The sequence below is a fragment of the Pleuronectes platessa genome, chromosome 4, assembly GCF_947347685.1.
Source record: "Pleuronectes platessa chromosome 4, fPlePla1.1, whole genome shotgun sequence".
Lineage (NCBI taxonomy): Eukaryota > Metazoa > Chordata > Actinopteri > Pleuronectiformes > Pleuronectidae > Pleuronectes > Pleuronectes platessa.
In genome coordinates, this window is record NC_070629.1 from 16,130,166 (window position 1) to 16,147,300 (window position 17,135).

General features: G+C 43.4%; 3 protein-coding genes across 3 annotated transcripts; 1 reads left to right on the forward strand and 2 right to left on the reverse strand.

Moving 5' to 3' along the window:
• Positions 1-985: 985 nt before the first annotated feature.
• nol6 (nucleolar protein 6 (RNA-associated)) lies at positions 986-16,933 on the forward strand. The gene is made up of 26 exons (XM_053421579.1): positions 986-1,122; positions 2,100-2,300; positions 2,431-2,547; positions 2,666-2,845; positions 2,946-3,114; positions 3,265-3,393; positions 3,506-3,669; positions 3,747-3,867; positions 4,018-4,076; positions 4,182-4,283; positions 4,374-4,489; positions 4,581-4,758; positions 5,351-5,473; positions 5,777-5,925; positions 9,071-9,146; positions 9,934-10,074; positions 10,264-10,381; positions 10,737-10,891; positions 11,084-11,247; positions 11,484-11,636; positions 11,914-12,011; positions 12,192-12,316; positions 14,373-14,462; positions 14,575-14,775; positions 16,342-16,443; positions 16,559-16,933. The coding sequence occupies exons 1-26, from the start codon at positions 1,084-1,086 to the stop codon at positions 16,706-16,708; spliced, it is 3,420 nt and encodes a 1,139-aa protein (XP_053277554.1). The 5' UTR covers positions 986-1,083; the 3' UTR covers positions 16,709-16,933.
• On the reverse strand, positions 5,904-9,114 carry LOC128438842 (E3 SUMO-protein ligase ZBED1). The gene is made up of 2 exons (XM_053421577.1): positions 7,356-9,114; positions 5,904-7,258 (listed from the first exon to the last, which is right to left on the reverse strand). The coding sequence occupies exons 1-2, from the start codon at positions 8,853-8,855 to the stop codon at positions 6,710-6,712; spliced, it is 2,049 nt and encodes a 682-aa protein (XP_053277552.1). The 5' UTR covers positions 8,856-9,114; the 3' UTR covers positions 5,904-6,709.
• On the reverse strand, positions 12,427-13,170 carry LOC128438844 (cocaine- and amphetamine-regulated transcript protein). Its single transcript, XM_053421580.1, has 3 exons — positions 12,979-13,170; positions 12,731-12,814; positions 12,427-12,589 (listed from the first exon to the last, which is right to left on the reverse strand). The coding sequence occupies exons 1-3, from the start codon at positions 13,123-13,125 to the stop codon at positions 12,482-12,484; spliced, it is 339 nt and encodes a 112-aa protein (XP_053277555.1). The 5' UTR covers positions 13,126-13,170; the 3' UTR covers positions 12,427-12,481.
• Positions 16,934-17,135: the final 202 nt, after the last annotated feature.

Sequence of the window (17,135 nt, forward strand, 5' to 3'; positions counted from 1 at the left end):
ACAAAATTTTTTACAAAATATAATTAAATGCGCGCGCAATTCCTGCAATGGGCTTCTGCGCAGGAAGTGCGCAGTGGGTTTCTGCACAGGATATTATTTTTTTTAATTTATTTTATTAAATTGTTTTCATATTTTATTTTATATTTCATTTTTTTTTATATAAAATTTGTCATCATTATCATCATTTCTCCGCGCTGGTTCAGGGGTCAATGATGCTGGTGTTCACAGGTGACTGACCTACGCAAGCCTGTAGGCGCCAGCCCCCCACATGAGATTATGTGATTGTGTGTATGTGTGAGTGGCCGTGGCGCTTACCGGTTCTTCCCAGCATTCCGCTGCCGGGAAGTATTTTAAATGGGCGAGGAAATGAGGCGGACCGCTTTGTATAGGTCATGATAGATCAGTCTCTGTGCCGCCCTCTCGTCATTTTGCGCCCTTGGCAACCCCCTATGTCGCCTGTACCAGGAGCCTCCCCTGGCTTTTCTCCTCGTATACTTCTCATCTTATTATATTATTTCAACATTTCAGTCCGGTTTGTTTTATTTTCATATGCAATTAAATCTATTTTGTTGTGAGTGTAAACAATAAACTGTAGAAGCTGAAAACATCTATTCTCAGGACGTGTTATCCTGTTTTGAAAGCATTACTAAAGTAACTTTTTGTGAGATCTCCTGGTGTAAATGAAGTTATTTGTGCAAACCCACTGTGCGGATTCCACAGTGTCTCTCTTTTCCTAGCTCCTTACGTATCATCCTTAACATCTTCCCTTGACCTCGTGTCGTTTTCATTCAGAGTGAAGGAGCAGTGGTTAGGAAAGGAGGTTATTATTTTATTTTTTTTAACGCAGCGCATATGGCAGCCTGCTCCTGCAACCTATCTTGCTGTAGTCGATGAGTGGGCGGGCTTGATGAGCATCGAGCCAATCACCGCTCACCGCTTCAGCCTCTCCACCAATCAGGGGAATCGTGTCCTGGTAGCAAGTTTAGCTAACCCTGTGCACACGTGAGAACGCAAGAAGGAAGAGTGGTGTGGATCCAAACTAAATAAATCAGGAGTTATAGTCAACCTGAGAACACACCAGACATGAAAAAGGAGCAGACAGACGCAGAGGAGCCGCTCGAGGTAAGATAGGACGCGTTTAGCATGAACCTAGCTTAGCTTTTCGATGCTAACTCACTGCTGCATGGATGTTGCTCTCATGCTTTACGTACAACTCCACAGTCACGTTACATTGGTTTCCATTACCTACAGAGTTATTGAAACAGAATGACGGGGGTTTGACAAACACCAGAGTTAACGCTCATACAATACTGCTCCTTAATGGTTGAAGTCACATCTCACAGAGGATTTTATGCTTGCATGGTTAATCATATTTCATAGTCAGCTCCACTGACGTGCAGAGTACCACAAGCTTCTGTTCTTGGTCCAGTTTTTTCCACCTATCAGTCATTTTAATGGAGACTTCAATCACTGCAACGCATCTGGTTGGTCATCTGAGAAATGTAACTTAGTGTTTCACGGCTATCACGAAATTGATGTCTTGTCACTTTCAGATGCTAAAGTCAGAAAAACTGGTAAAAAGGTATTACTGGATGGTCTTGACCATCTAGCAGTCAATTTACTAACTCTCAATGCTCCAAGCCTTATATCTAAAATTTTCTAACAACGATTCCTAGTAGTTCCTAAGTCAAGGCGTTTGGATGATGGTGACCAGGCTCCTGCCATCAGGGCCCAAAGGCTCTCAAATTCCTTGCCAGAAGAGATTAGACTTGTCAGCTCTTCCTCTTTTTAAATCGATGCTTAGAATATATTTTTGTTTAAGAAAGCCTTTTAATGTTGATTTTAACTGGTTTTAGTAGTTATTGTTTAAATATTTCCTTTTATTTTTCTGTGTCATTTTATTCCCATGTATTTTGTGTAACACTTTGTAACCTTCACTAGGTATATCCTGAAATAAAGCTGTTCTAGTATAACAATTATCACATTCATAACCTTATGGTGATTCCCTTCCATAATAATAACAAACATGTCAGAAGTTGAGTCAGTCTGAGGTGGTGTTGTTGCTGCTGCCTCATTTTGTGCTGTGTGTTGTTTCACAGATGACTCCCTCTGTTCCCGCTGATGAGGCGGAGGACACTGATGCTCCTGTCAAAGCTAAAAGGAGCAGACCTGATGACAAGGTGGTCTACCACTCGGTGAAGCTGTCTCGAAGTGACCTGTACAGACCTCCCACTGCGCAGGAGCTCAACCAGCTGAAGGAGGCGGAGAGCCTGTTTCACTGCAGCCTGCTGAAGATGCAGGTGAGACCTGAGAGAGAAGTGTCATCAGAGACATGAGAAGGGAAAGGAAATTAATTTGTCTTAATTCAAGCCTGTTGTCCTGTGTAACCATTAAACGTTCACACACTCTTAAATCTATCAAAACTGACAGATGGAGGAGCTGCTGAAGGAGGTCACACTGAGTGAGCACAGGAAACGGCAAATAGATGCCTTCGTCCAGACAGTCACCGGGCTGCTACAGGCTGTTCCAGATTCACCAGAGGTTGAGGTTTGTAGAGAAAAAGTTTGTTACTGGGATAGTTAGCTTTAACCTCTTCATTCAGCTCTATACAAAGTCGCACATAGACAAATGCAAGCACCCTTTAAAAACTCTTTATCGTGTTCAGGTTAGTGACCTGTCTTGGCTGTCAGGTGCAGTTAAGATCCCTTTCCTCCTGATGCCCAAAACAACAAAAGGCAGGTTCCACATGACAGCTCCTGCCTCTGTTGACCTGATCGGCAGCTACCCCCTGGGCACCTGCACCAAACCACGCGTCATGGTGGACCTGGCTGTCACAATCCCAGGAGTAAGTCACTTGCCTCCTTTTCACAGGCTGAAAGCAAAACAAATATTAGATTCTAAGAGACACTGACCTCTTTTGGTTCTGCTAATCCCTCTGTTATTAGAATGTCCTCCACCCAAAGGACGTCTTGAACCAGAGGTATCCTAGAAAAAGAGCGCTGTACCTTGCGGGCCTGGCCCAGCATCTCGTATCCTCATCCGAGATCGGCACCATGCGTTATTCATGTCTCCACGGAAACCGACTCCGACCCGTCCTGCTGCTGACCCCTCCTGGTATCTAACTTTTTCCCTCACACCATACTGACAGCCTCTAAGGGCATTGCATTTAGTTTTCATTGGATGGATTTTTAGCAATGACTCTTCTTTGTATGTTTTTATCTGTCTATGATTGTGAGACATGATGTGTTGTGGTGTCCATTCAAGACTCTTCCAGCTTCATGGTGCGCGTGCATGCGTGTCCACCTCCTGGGTTCTTCAAGCCCAGTCGTTTTCACCCCCAGAGGAATAATATCCGGACAGAGTGGTACACTGGACTGCAGACGGCCCAGTCTGGTAAGGCTAGTTCTTCAGATATTATCCATAAAAAAAACGACTTAGACAATTATCATAGGGGAATCCTGGAAATATCCCTTTCTAAACCTTTATCTTTTCTCGTTTGCTACAGAGAGCAGTGAACCACCCACTCCACATTACAACAGCTCTGTTCTGGGGGATTTACTGCCCAGGGCTCACCTCCAGTTTCTTTCGGCTGTCAGCTCCCACTGCTCAGCTTTTTCAGAAGGGGTGGCTTTGCTCAAAGTCTGGCTTCGTCAGAGAGAGCTCGACCAGGCAAGAGGCTCATTTGATTGTTGCACAGAGCTTACGTCTGTTTTGTATTCTTCTGACCCTGTTTATCTGTCTTACAGGGCACTGGTTGCTTTAATGGATTCCTGTCTTCAATGCTTCTGGCCTATTTGCTAACCACTCGCAAAGTCAGTAACACCATGACGGCCTATCAGCTGCTTCGAAACAGCTTGAACTTTCTGGGTAAGAACATTTTAAATCCACTTACTTCCCCATTTTTTTTATATTGTATAATATGTCTATATTATAAGGTGATAAATCAATGTAATAATAATTTGCGTTCCACTGTTTTGAATGTCTTGTAACTTCCACACCTGTCACTCTAACCCTCAGCCTCTACAGACCTGACCGTGAACGGGATCAGCCTTGCCAAAAATCCAGACTCTACAGCTGTGAGTGGACCAGCTTGAATTCAAGACTGCAAACCTGGCAATGTAATTTTTTCACACTTTATAAATGAATCGCTATTATTCTATTCCTACTTTCTGTCCCCGCAGCCATCTCTCGCTGAGTTCCACAGTGCTTTCCAGGTGGTGTTTGTCGACCCCTCGGGACATCTCAACATGTGTGCTGATGTGACTGCTTGTACCTACAAACAGGTAAATACTGTAAAAACGAATGCTCGATTATTACGTTTTCACCAATGAGAGGAAGCAACAGGTTTTGACCGTTTTCAAATCGGTTCTCAGCTGCAGCACGAGGCGTCTGTGTCGATGCAGTTCTGGGACAACCCCACGGTGGATGGGTTCCACAGCCTCCTCATGACGCCCAAACCCATGATAAGGACAAGCGACCACGTATTCCAGTACGGCTCAGATCAACAACTAATGCAACAACAACTTTTCTCATCCTGTTAGTCTTCCCTTCCTCATCCTGTCGGTTCCTCTTCCACTCAGGTTATGTGAGCTGGCCAAGCTTCAGTCCAGCTGTAAGAAACTGAATCTCCTCAATGAGCTGATGGACCACAGTGGGAATTATGTCCATGCTGCTCTCCCGTTCCTACTGTCACTGCTTCAGCAAGGACTGGGCCAAAGGATTCACCTCATCACCCACTCCCTCTCTCCTGACCCTGAGGTGGGAATGATTTACATTTTGGCTATACAGTGGTCCACACCAATTTTTTTAACTCCAACAAGGAGGTTGTTTGTTTTGCCATAAGTCTGTTTGTCTGGCAGTTAGCAGGATAATGCAAAAACGCTGAACTGATTTTTACACAGCATATTTTGAAATTTTTATGAATTCTTCAAGTAATAATGCTGAGATCTTGATCACAAAAATCAAGCATATTGATAGAACTGATATCTACATCTTTGCAATTTGGTGAAGCTTGATTGGCTTTAAGGGGACTGTTGGGCCTTGGTGGAGGTATGTGCTCCTCCCATAATTGTAAATATTCTGTGCTACTAGTAGCAAAGGCAGAACAGTCCCCATGTGAAGCATTTGTTTTCACTAGATCCAGATTTCATGCAAATCTGTTGAGTCGCTTTTTTTCGAATTCCTGCTGTCAAACATAAACATAACCTAAGTGGAGGTTATTACATCTGCATTAATACTACTACAGCAGTGCATGTTAGTGATTAAAAGTGCCCGTCAAAATATATTTACATTCTACACCACTGAACCACTGAAGTTGTTGAACTTGATTCATTTTTTGGTTTCATCACAGTGGTCTGTGGAGAGTGAAGCCCCAAAACACAAAGCTCAACCTCCTCTCTCCTTCGGACTGCTCCTGAGGCCGGAGCTGGCCGCCTCTGTGCTTGAAAGAGGTCCACCTGCAGACAGCCCCAGGGTAACCTCACCAGTGTCTGTCTTCTGTGCATGTGTGGAGTGTTTCATTCCTCCTTCTTTTCCCAATGTGGTTACAGGAGTTAAACTTTAGTTGATTTGAGTTCAGTATCAAAAGTGCAGTGAAGAGGGAGCACACTGGTACTACATTGTCCCACAGGCTTAAAGTTACACATGCTCACCGTACCATGGTTAATATTAGTATGTAGTATGGTTAAAATATGCTTAGGGTTTTAGTAATCTAAATGTAGTAGTTGTGGCAACAAATTGGTTGCAGTTCTAATACGGCTGACATTTGCCCTGCTAGGCAGCCGAGTTTCTGCAGCTGTGGGGTTCTCGCTCCGAGCTGCGCCGCTTCCAGGACGGCGGCATCACCGAGGCCGTGCTGTGGGAAGGAGAGAGCATGTGCCAGAAACGACTGGTCCCCAAACAGATCATCTCACACCTGCTACAGCTGTATGTATTTTATCATTGACAGCCATCACATTAATACTGGTTATTATACATTGGTAGTTTGTTCAGTGTGTTCCTCTCTGTACAAATATTTACTTTGATACCATGGTAACAAAGATTCTTTGTTTTTCCTCATTGTTTTTGAAGACAGCTACATGATTATAAAGACATGTACTTTGGAACTACCATGTTACAAACATTACTCTTCTAAGGTGACTTATAATGTTGCTGACATAAATTAAACACTGGCTTTACATAGCTAAGTATTCAACTGCAATTCAGCTGATATCAACTACTGTAAAGTGAGTTCCCATGTGGCTCCATGTTTAACAGTTCGCACTCTGGACTTTTAATGGCAGAGTTTAATTCTCAGAGGGACCTGTGGGCAGCTGTGGCTCAGGAGGTAAAGAGGGTCAGTTGTTCGATCCCCGTCTCCTAGAGTATGCATCTTGAAGTGCCCATTGGCAAAATACTGAATCTGACATCTTTCCTGACTGTTTACAAATGGTGTAGTAGAAGAAACACCATATGAATGCGTGTGTGAATGGGTTCATGAAACTCGTACTGTAAAGTGCGTTGAGCAGTCTCTAAGACAGGAAAAGCGCCATATAAATATAATCAATTAACTTTTTTTGTCGTCAGCATTGGGGAAGCACCTGTTGTTAAAGCCTTGTTATCGCCCCTTTCTTTCTGAATGTTGTTGTGTCCACCGCTGCACCACAGTAGCCGTACTCTATGATCAGTACAGGAAGTCAGTGTAAACCTTCATCATGTTGGGTTATATAAATTACGCATTTCGGTTTACAAAGATCATCATGTCAACATGCTCTGGGCTCAGTCTTGTTCGCATTGTAGCAAACGCTTGTCCAGACTCAGACAACAAAGACGGTAGCGATACCCCGGGTACGCACAAATAGTGTCTTGCCAGAGTGGCCAGTTTGGGGAATCTCGGCCCATTCACCCTCCACCAATCAAGGGGGTTTATGTCCAACGAGGGGGCGATGTCTCTCAAGTAGTAGTCTACCTGAGCCTCGGAGTCTGTGGCGTAGGAGGAGCTGTAGTTGTCTCCGAGGAGCAACATCATGGTGTTTTTGGTGTCACTTCTCATTTGTGTGGGCATGGCCACCTGGCTAATATCAGGTGTGATCAGGGTTTCTTGCTGTTCATCCTTTGGACCCACTGTGGTCGTTACGACATCTAACTTTGAAACCAGCTCGTGCAGTTTGACCTTGGCAGCCAGTCTCCCTGTCGGCGTCAGGAAGCTGAGATGTTTGTGACGAGGGTCCAGCATGGAGGCGATCAGAGCTGGTTTGGACGACAAGTCATTAGAGTCGACCTGCAAACAGTAGAATAACAAAAAGGGAATATATATGAAGAGGAAGATTATTTTTGTCGTTATATAACCAAATGTATTTTACTTAGTTCATGCCTACCTCCATGTGACTCCTAAGCGACGTCTGAACTTTCACCTTAAACTCTGACACTTGTTCAACATCATTCTCTCTTGGCACAAGGTGAGTCTGAATGAGGCTGAATGTGATTGGGTAGATGTTTGAAATGGACACCTCTGTTTCAGCAGATATGACTGTCGTTGCCCATTTCAAGGTTGCCAGCACAGGTGTGAAATTCTCAATTATTTGCCAGTAGTCATCTTCAATCTCAAGGGTCTGGGCTTCCTGTCTGTTGGTGACTGTGCGATCGGAGAGCACAGCTTTAATAGCCCACCTTTGCTCTAGTAAGCGTTCAAACATATCACAGATCGTGTCCCATCGAGCTTTGCTCGACTGGATGAGCTTGTGCTGCAGCAGGCACATCTGAACCTGCTTCTGCTCCAAGGCCTCAACCGCCAGCATGTTGTGACTGAAGTGCTTGGCAAGTTTCCCTGCAGAAACTATGATGCGGACTAAATCCCCACTCAGCCCATTACTGACAGCCTGCTGCAGTGTAGTGGCAAAGCAAGTGGCGTAGTCCCAGCTGACGCGGGAACACGCATGTGCTGACAAAATGTCTTGTGTGTTGTTATGAACACACGCAGTCACTTTCCCCTCGATGCCCCACGTCTTCACGGTGTTGAGCAGCTTCTCTGTGACGCTGTCTGTAGTGGGCTGACTGTCTGATGACAGCTTGTGTGTCTGCAGCACGGCTGACCTGCCCAGCCACTCCTCTGTGATGTACGAGCAGGACACTGTGATGTACCTTTGGAAGGGCAGCGCTGTCCAGAATTCAGCAGTGAGAGCCACTTTCTCCACCCTACCCAGCTGCACCACCAGCTCCTCCACCTTCTCATGGAAGTGTCCTTCAATAAGACGTGTGATATCACCAGTAGATGGCATTCTATAATTATGCACTGTGTATGCAAGTAGCTCTCGAAACCCATCCCCACTAACCATGCTGATGGGGAGCATGTCCTTCTCTATCATCCTGGAGATGAGTTCAGTCACCTCGGCGTGTGTGGCCAGTGACACCCCGTCATTAGGCATCGTGTCGGGGTGCTTGCTCTTGATGTGGTACATCATGCTGGTGGTGCTGCTCCTGTACTTCAGCTTGGTGTCACACATGGTGCAGTGGACCTCGTCGTCCACTTTGATGAAAATGTCCCACACGGAGCTCCGCTTCAGGCGCTTCCTCTCCCCGTAGTCTCGCTCGTGGATGTTCGCCGCCACGTTGGGAGACATGACGTTGACCTGCATGATGTCCTGGTTGTTTGCGGCGCTCTCCTCCTCGCTGCTGCACTGGACGGTGCAGATCACCGGCTTCTCGTCCTCGTCCAGCGGCGCGGTGTGCGGATGGTGCCTGCTCATGTGGTGCATCATGGTGCTGGTGGCTCCGCCGCAGTACTTCAGCGTCGCGTCGCATTTCATGCAGCGGACGAAGTTGCCCACTTGTTCGAAGCAGTCCCACACCGAGCTGCGTCTCCTGCCGGTCCGCTTCATGTCCCGAGCCGCTGCGGCACACGGAGCCCAGGGATGTTTCCGTTAGCTAGCGAGCTAATGCTAACTGCCAGCGCATGAATGTAATAAAACCCTGTATCATGCCCCAGTTGACTTCAGCACATTCCCTGACAGCAGAAGGCAGAGTGGGGGGTGTGGATTTGCGGAAGCCTCACTTGTCTCTTTTAAATGGAAATGTGATATTTATTGTCCACCAGACACGCAGAGATCCCCGAGTCCTGTGTGCGGTATGTGGGGGCGATGGTGGATGACGTCATCAAGACGGGAAGTGAGGTAAGTCGTTGCGATTTAATTGACATGTTTTTAGACATTTAAATTGAAAATAAAGTCGATGAGATTCAGTGAAAACAAATACAATTCATTTAATGTATATTCTGCTATGGGTGCCCGGCAGTATCTGTTTACCCGTGTACATATATTAATTTGTTTATTTTCTGAAATATTATTGTTTGTTATTTATATTATGTTATTTAAGGCCTGAATTGATGTCATGTTTATGTTATTGCATGATATTTAAATAATGCAGACGACCAGTGTAGTGGGTCAGTATTGCACCATTAGATAAGAAACTTTATTGATCCCATGCAGTAAAAATTCACTTGTTACAGAAGCAGATAGTCAGAATGAGGTCTAGAAAGAACACATAGAGGATAACTAAGAATAAAATATGCAATAAGAAAGAAAAAGTAAGGAACAGAAATATTAATAGATTGTACACTTTTACATCGGATTGTATAAGGACATACTTGAGTAAATTGCAGTGAAGTAGACATTTCTATATACTGTTATTAGTCTATAGGCAGGTATGGTAAAAAATATGAATATGGTATGAGCCATATATATTAAATGTGTATAATTTCACAGTAGTAAACTAAATAGCAGTATAAACAAATATACATTGCATTTACATAAATGTATAGTAGGTGAATATATCACAATAACAGGCGTGCCTGAGGAATAATATAATTGATATAAGTTGTACACATAGAAGAAAAGTAATGTGCAAAAGGACATTTTTATCAGCAATAGTGCAAGTAATGATTGGAAGTTGTGTCTTCAGGTGCCCAGTACAGGAGAGGAGGACAGTCTGAAGGTGGTTCAGTCTTATGATGATCTGAGTAGAAAACTGTGGAGGCTTGAGGGTCTGCCTCTGGCCATCACAGCAGTGCAAGGAGCTCACCCTGCGCTCAGATACACACAGGTAAAGCCTCTGGTTCTCAACAGGAAAATTGCTCTTATTCATGTAATTATTAGCAACATTTTTAGTAATTCAGTATCATTTTAAAGACCTCTTCCATGCAGCGCCTGCTCAGAGAGCCGTTCTAATGGTGTTGACAGCTGTGGCTATTGTACGTTGTGACTGTTCTAACATGTCAGCTGTGCCTTGCAGGTCTTTCCCCCTCAGCCACTGAAGCTGGACTATTCCTTCTTTGAGAGAGAAAAGACTGCCAGATCATTGGTGCCAAAGGAAGACAAACCGTGCCCCCCTTATATCACCCCTATCACAGGTTAGTGCCTGATCTACCTTTGTGTCAGCCCCTGGCTTTCGTGTCTCTACTCTTATAAAATAATAAAAGCCACGAATAGCAATTAAAATGTAAGTGGTACTGCTAAGTAAGTTATGCACTGTTTACTTTAGAGACTACATTACACATCAATTTTCACTCACTTAATTTCTCTTTTCCTTGCACGACGTGTGTTCCCTGTAATTTCTTTTCACTCTCATGGATGACGACATGCAAAATTGCTTAACAACTAACTTTCAACTCCTGTATTCAAAGCTGGAAGATTACAGCAACTTAACCACAGGTATCTGGCCTTATAGACTCTTAAAACATGTGTTGGTAACCCTCATTGTTGCAGTGATCTGTCACATGGAGGGGAGTGGAAAGTGGCCTCACGACCGCCTCGCTATCCGTCATATCCGCGCCGCTTTTCACAACAGCCTGGGAGAGTTGCTCAAGAACCAACATAATTATACGTGCAGGCCCTGCCCCACACACCTGGATGTCTGGAAGGTGAGTTTGTTTACATGACTCACGTTGTCTGTGAACTTGACTGTAGAGATAATGCAAAACAAGTTTCTTGGAATCTTATCATTAGATCGCGGATTTTTTTTAGCCTTGGCCCTTTTTTTTGTTTTTTTTTTCATTGAAGTTCACTGTATTGTTTATTTACATCCTCTCGCCTCCATTTGCTCATTTGTCCAGGACGGCTTGGCGTTCCGGGTGCAGGTGGCCTATCATCGAGAGCCTCAGGTGCTGAGGGAGAGCGTGAATGCAGAGGGCCTGCTGGTTGTGAGGGACAATGAGGAGGCTCAGGCTCTGGAGATGGCCACAATTCACAAGCCTCTGCTCACAAGCACATTACATGGGTAAAACTCAAACAGTGACGCAAAGTAGAACCTGTGTTTGCGATAGCAGTGGTGCAGCTACAATCTTTACAGTTATTTTGGGAACATGTTTTAATTTTCTTCAACTTATGACCTACTTTTATTCCTCCCTGTTCTTCCTTTTTTCCCCCTGTATCATTGTTGTTTTGCTTCCTCTGCAATTACACTATTACTTTATTTTCTTCATCATTGTTTACATTCCATCTTTCTTTTGTCAGGCTGCAGCAGGAGCACCCAAGTTTTGGGGCCGTGTGTCGCCTGGTCAAGCGCTGGCTGGGGGCTCAGCTCTTCAGTGAGGACTTTACAGAGGACGCGGCCGACCTGCTGGTGGCGTCCCTTTTCATGCAGCCCGCACCTTTCACTCCTCCTGGGTGACTACCACTTCTACTTTTTTGATAATCCGTGCACGTTATCAGGGTCGTCTGCGAGAACACAGTCTGTTTAGATTAGATTAGATTTCTTTATTTATCCACACAATGGGGAAATTCACTTGTTACAGCAATAATAGAAAAACAGAATTAAAGTAACAGTGCCGAAGCACAATAAAAAAAAGATCACAATATGTACACTACTAAAACTACACATAATGCTTTACATGCCTTTGTTAGTTCAGTAGGTCATGTGAGTGAATTTGTCCTCGTTCCCCAGTTCTCCTCAGGTGGGCTTCCTCCGCTTCCTTCATCTGCTCTCCTCCTTTGACTGGAGGAACAACCCACTGGTGGTCAACCTCAACAACCAACTCTTAGGCACGCACGCACACACACACACACACCCACAAATACACCCCTCTTCTCTCCGTGTCACACAAACAAATCCTTCCTGTCCACTTTCTATTTACACACCCGACATACTTTAACATCCTGCTCGTATGTGTTGCTGTTTCCACGCAAAGTTGAATTGTTGTTCTCTTCTTTGGTCACGTGTAGCCACTGACTACACAGAAATCAAGAATGACTTCATGGCCTCCAGGGAGTCTCTGCCTGTCATGTTTATAGCTACGCCTAAGGACAAAAAAACATCGATGTGGACCAAGCGAGGACCTAGTGTACAGGTCAGTGGACACGCAAACGCACGAACACAACTTGCACAGCAACACATTTTAATAGATAAGCACTCAATGCTGAATTTTAATAACAATTATATATGACAAGTGGTTAGTCACAGAAAAAGACAAAATGGGATGATGACATGAGCAAGGTCACAAACACAAAGTTAATTACAAACAACGGTGCAGAAAAGAGTTGCATGTTCTTGGCAAAGAGCAGTCGCATAGTTTCCCGATCCTGGAGCCTTTCCTCAGTGCACATTGTTCTCCTGGATCACACTGTCAAAAGATATGAAACTATTATAAGAAGTATTGATTAATGATTTACTCTTTATAAGTAAACAGTAAATGTCTCTGGAAAGATGATAAATGTTTTTCTCGAAACAGATTTTAGACGGGATGATTGTCTGCACTACTCACCACAGGCAAATAGCCGTGCTTTTTTCTCAGAGCTGGAAATTGATGGTTCTGAAGTCTTTCCAAAACCTCATGTAAATCATTGATCTGGAAATGCAGAAATTGTATTTATTACTTAAGCATATAACCAAAATATGAATTAATTAACAACGTTTCAAAGGCTCAATGTCACGTATTATATCCACAGCCTCCTTAGCCCACTCTTTGAAAGCACTTCATATGTGTTTTGGAGACCGTCAGGTTAAGCTCACCAGTTGCTGTTCATTGCCGTTTTCTGACGTGGTGAAATAAGGTAAATGTTTAGTTCTGTATTCCTCTGTGTGGATGTGAGCGTAGCTGTATAAGAGTCCAGCCGTGCACAGTAGTGTCCTAAAAAGATGCAAGCAGCAGCTCCCCATGGTGCGTAGCTGACCCAGATAAGTTTCCTGCGCTCGCCCACTCCGCTCCCACCTACAAGCCCAACATTGACTCCAAGCCTCTCCCACCATCCTCTTTTATACGCCGGCTGAGAGCAGGATCTTTGTCCACTGTGACGTCATCTTGGACTTAATTAGCAAAATTGTAATGTTCAGGTTTATGTCAATTTTCCCCCCTCTGGAAGCACAGGTTGCATGAGTTTATATAAATATATATTTTTGATTCACATGCCCACCCTCACTGACTCCCAAACCTGAAAACATCTTTCAAGACAAAAACATAGATGATGAGCGAGTGACCTGGTGGGTTATTTGTAGTTGTTTCAATGCCTCTGAATGACCACTAGGGAGCAGATTGGGATGCAGTGAATCAGAATGAATGTTTAAGTTTTTCTTTCTGAATTCACATGATGCTTTCAGTCAACAATATGCAGACCGTGTCCACGGCCGCAGACCAGCCCACTGACCCCGTAAAAGAAATAATTATCCTGATGAATGAACATAATCATCATAATTTGGTCCATCTGTCCAAGAGTAGTTAAAATACAAACAACATTGTATGCGAATGAACAATCTGAAATGTTTGAGAAGTTCAGTTCGTCAGTAAGGAGTCATTATAAGTACCCTTTTAAAAGATCATGATTTTTTTTTTTTACCTGCATCCCATCTTTATTATTATGCTTATTGTTTTTATAATTGTGTAAATGAACAAAGAACCTCTTACTACTTGTGTTTGGATCCCTCTGTTTGTCTTAGTGGATTAGATAAGGCTTATCACTAGGTTCTCACTACACTCCAGGATATTGCTCTAAATGTAATGTTATTTATGATGGCGTTGCCTTTGTGGGCATTCAGTTGTTATTACAGTGATAATTGTAATGGCAACCAGTAGATTAAATAACTCGACCAAGGCCCAACAGATTCCTTAAATTGAATCGAGCCACACCAAATTGCAAACTGGTAAAAATCATTACCTGAAATATGACTCTTTTTATCCCCTCCATAAATCCATAAATTATTCTGTGGGAAATTGGTGAAATTAGAAAAATAAAAAAAATGATCACTATGTTAAATGGTTTCTTGTCCCATCCTTAAACCAAGTTTCATGGAAATCTGTTGAGTAGCGTTTTTGTAATCCTGCTGACAAACAATCAAACCTTCCAACAAACTGACAGGGATGAAAGCATAACCTCCAGAATGTCTAAAGCTACTTTTGGTTGTGTTTTCAGATGCTGCAGCGTGTGGTGATGGTGGCTGCAGAGAGTCTGAAAGTACTGGAACATCAGCTGATGGACGGCAGCCAGATTCAAGATGTCAGGGTGAGTAGCAGTCACTTGAAATCTCTTTCACTCACCATTTCTTAAATGATCCAATGTTTTAGCGAACTATCATTAAATACCTCTGTACTGATCCACTTGTGTTTGTGTGCAGGTGATCATGCGTCCTCCTCTGGACGCCTACGACGTCTTGATCCACCTGAGCCCGAAGCAGGTTCCCCTCCTCGCGCAAGCAGTAGACCCCCCCGCTGTCAACTTCAGCAGGGGCAGGATGACTGGCGGCGCGATCCAGACCGGGGGGGCCTTGCCTGTCATCGACTACAACCCGGTGTCGCTCTACCTTGCCGAGCTCAGAGTGAGTCTGTCAGGGAGGGTGTCAGTTTCACATCACCTTGATAAAAATGTGAAGCAGGATTTATGCACACAACTTGCAGCTGGATGCTCAGAGGAATAATGTATGTGACGTCCAGTAGCTTCATGATAAAACGGATAACTGGGAAATATCCAGTAAACTTTCATGTCCGTGCATTGTTCAAAAAGCCATGACATTGATGCATGAACACTGATGTTATCTCTTTCTTTTTTACTAAAGCAGTAATATCCAATATTTTCACACTCGTATACATGACTTGTATGTTAAAGCATATTTCTCAGCAAGCCTCTTGACGCTTGACCTCTCTCTTTGCCTTTGTCCTTCTCACTCCGTCTCTCTTCTTGTTGTTTGTCCCCATCAACCATTAGTGCGATGAAAGGACATTTGCTACATTATGCAGCCAATACAGCCTGTGCACAGTGTACACTGTGTACACCTAGCCCTCAATGGCAGGGATCATCAGTCAATCCGAGAGCTGATATAGAAAAGAATGGAAAGCTTTATTGTCATTGTGCAGGATACAATGAGATAAGTTGTCCTCAAGTTAAGTTCATTTAACATTTGAAACCACATCAACCACCATACCAGCAAAGAGCTGCTGCACTCATGCACGCCACCTTTTCACTGAGCTTATCGAATAGAGGTAAATGACTGAAGCCGTTTTCAGACCTGAACTCCAGAGAAAGTCTCCACGATTGTTTTTTTTTCTGGAGTTTGCCTTTCACACAAACACAGCAGCATGTAGGACACAACTGTTTCATCCTGAGATATTTGTTTCCTTTTCCGTTTTGTGTTTGTTGCATGTAATAAACGTCATCAACACAATCTCTCACTTGCTGTGCAGCAGACCTCCTGCTGTGTTCACAAATGGGCTTAGACATTTTACTAGGGGGCTTGTATGATAAACTGTGGAGAGAGTCCGGAGCCTCTTACTCGGTTGTTCTTGCATTCAGATTCATAGTATTCACAGTTTAACATGCAGATCAAATTCCATGACATAAAACAGAAGAACACGAGCTGAAAAACAGAAGGGGAAATATGTTACAACAAATTTATGGAAAAAATTTAAATAATTGAGTAAGGCAATGTTAATGTTATAAAGAAAAATCAGTCATGGTTACATTTATTTATAACAAAGGTTTGAGCTCTTTCTGAACTGTGTTGACAGAGAATGCACGTTAGTTCAGTTAGTTCAGCAGCGTTGACGCCCGATGACAGAAAGCTGCCTCAACATGTTTGTGATTCGTTTAACAAGCGAGCAGATTGAAACATAATCCGATTGATAATTTAAAAGATAAAAAAGGTGCCAGGCAAATTTCTGGTAAGACAATTTTTAAATATATCCCTAGTGTAACGGGCAACCTGTGCTGTGATGCTACCACTGGTGTAATGTGTTCTCTTTTCCCATGTTTGGCTACGACCAATCAAGAAGTAACAATTTATAATAAGGATATAATATAAAAGGATTTGCTTTTGGAATCGACAACTGCAACAAAAAAAAGTCTGCTTATTTCCTGAATTCCAACACTTAACCTGATATATTTCCAGGAGGCGTTCGGAGACCTCGCTCTCTTCTTCTGTGATCCCCATGGTGGAACAGTGATCGCAGTTTTATGGAAACCGAAGGCGTTCATCTCGATGCCTTTTAAGGTAAAGGTTAAGATGCTCATGTCCCCTACCCCTACTATGATGTCAAGTCCAATATGCTCATTTTTCACCCGTCAACAACTGTCACGCCGACCTTATGTTTTACTCTCTCCCTCAGACGTCGCAGGTGTCTGCTCGGAGCGTGGAGGTGATGGGGGAGGAAGTGAAGACTGTTCCTAACGTGGAGGCGATTCTGGAGGACTTCCTGATCATGGGGAAGGGATTGATCAAATCAGTGGACGCAAGGACTGAAAAATGGTCTTTTTAGAAAATTTAAATGTTCAAACACATGCACCTCTTTCTCCAGAATCTTTTTAGCATCTGACATGTTCACCACACAGTATATTTGATCCTTTTGTTTCTCTCTGCCTATTTGAAAAAGAACAATGTAAACATGAATGAATTGTGGATCTCTTCTCAACATTATTATGTATGGGCCATGTATGTTTTGGTGTAGTGGCATCACACCCAATAAATACATATCTACTCTTTATCATTTTAGTTTCAGTGTTTTTGTTGCAGTAGAGCTCCAATTATTAGTTTTATTGATCAGTTGACCAACTGAAAATTAATAAACAGTTTTGATAGATTAATTGTGAAAGTCGAGGTTCTTATAAATGTGAAGAAATGCGTTTTTTTTATGTTTTCTATTTTTGCAAACTGAATATATATTTAGATTTGGACGGTTGACTTAG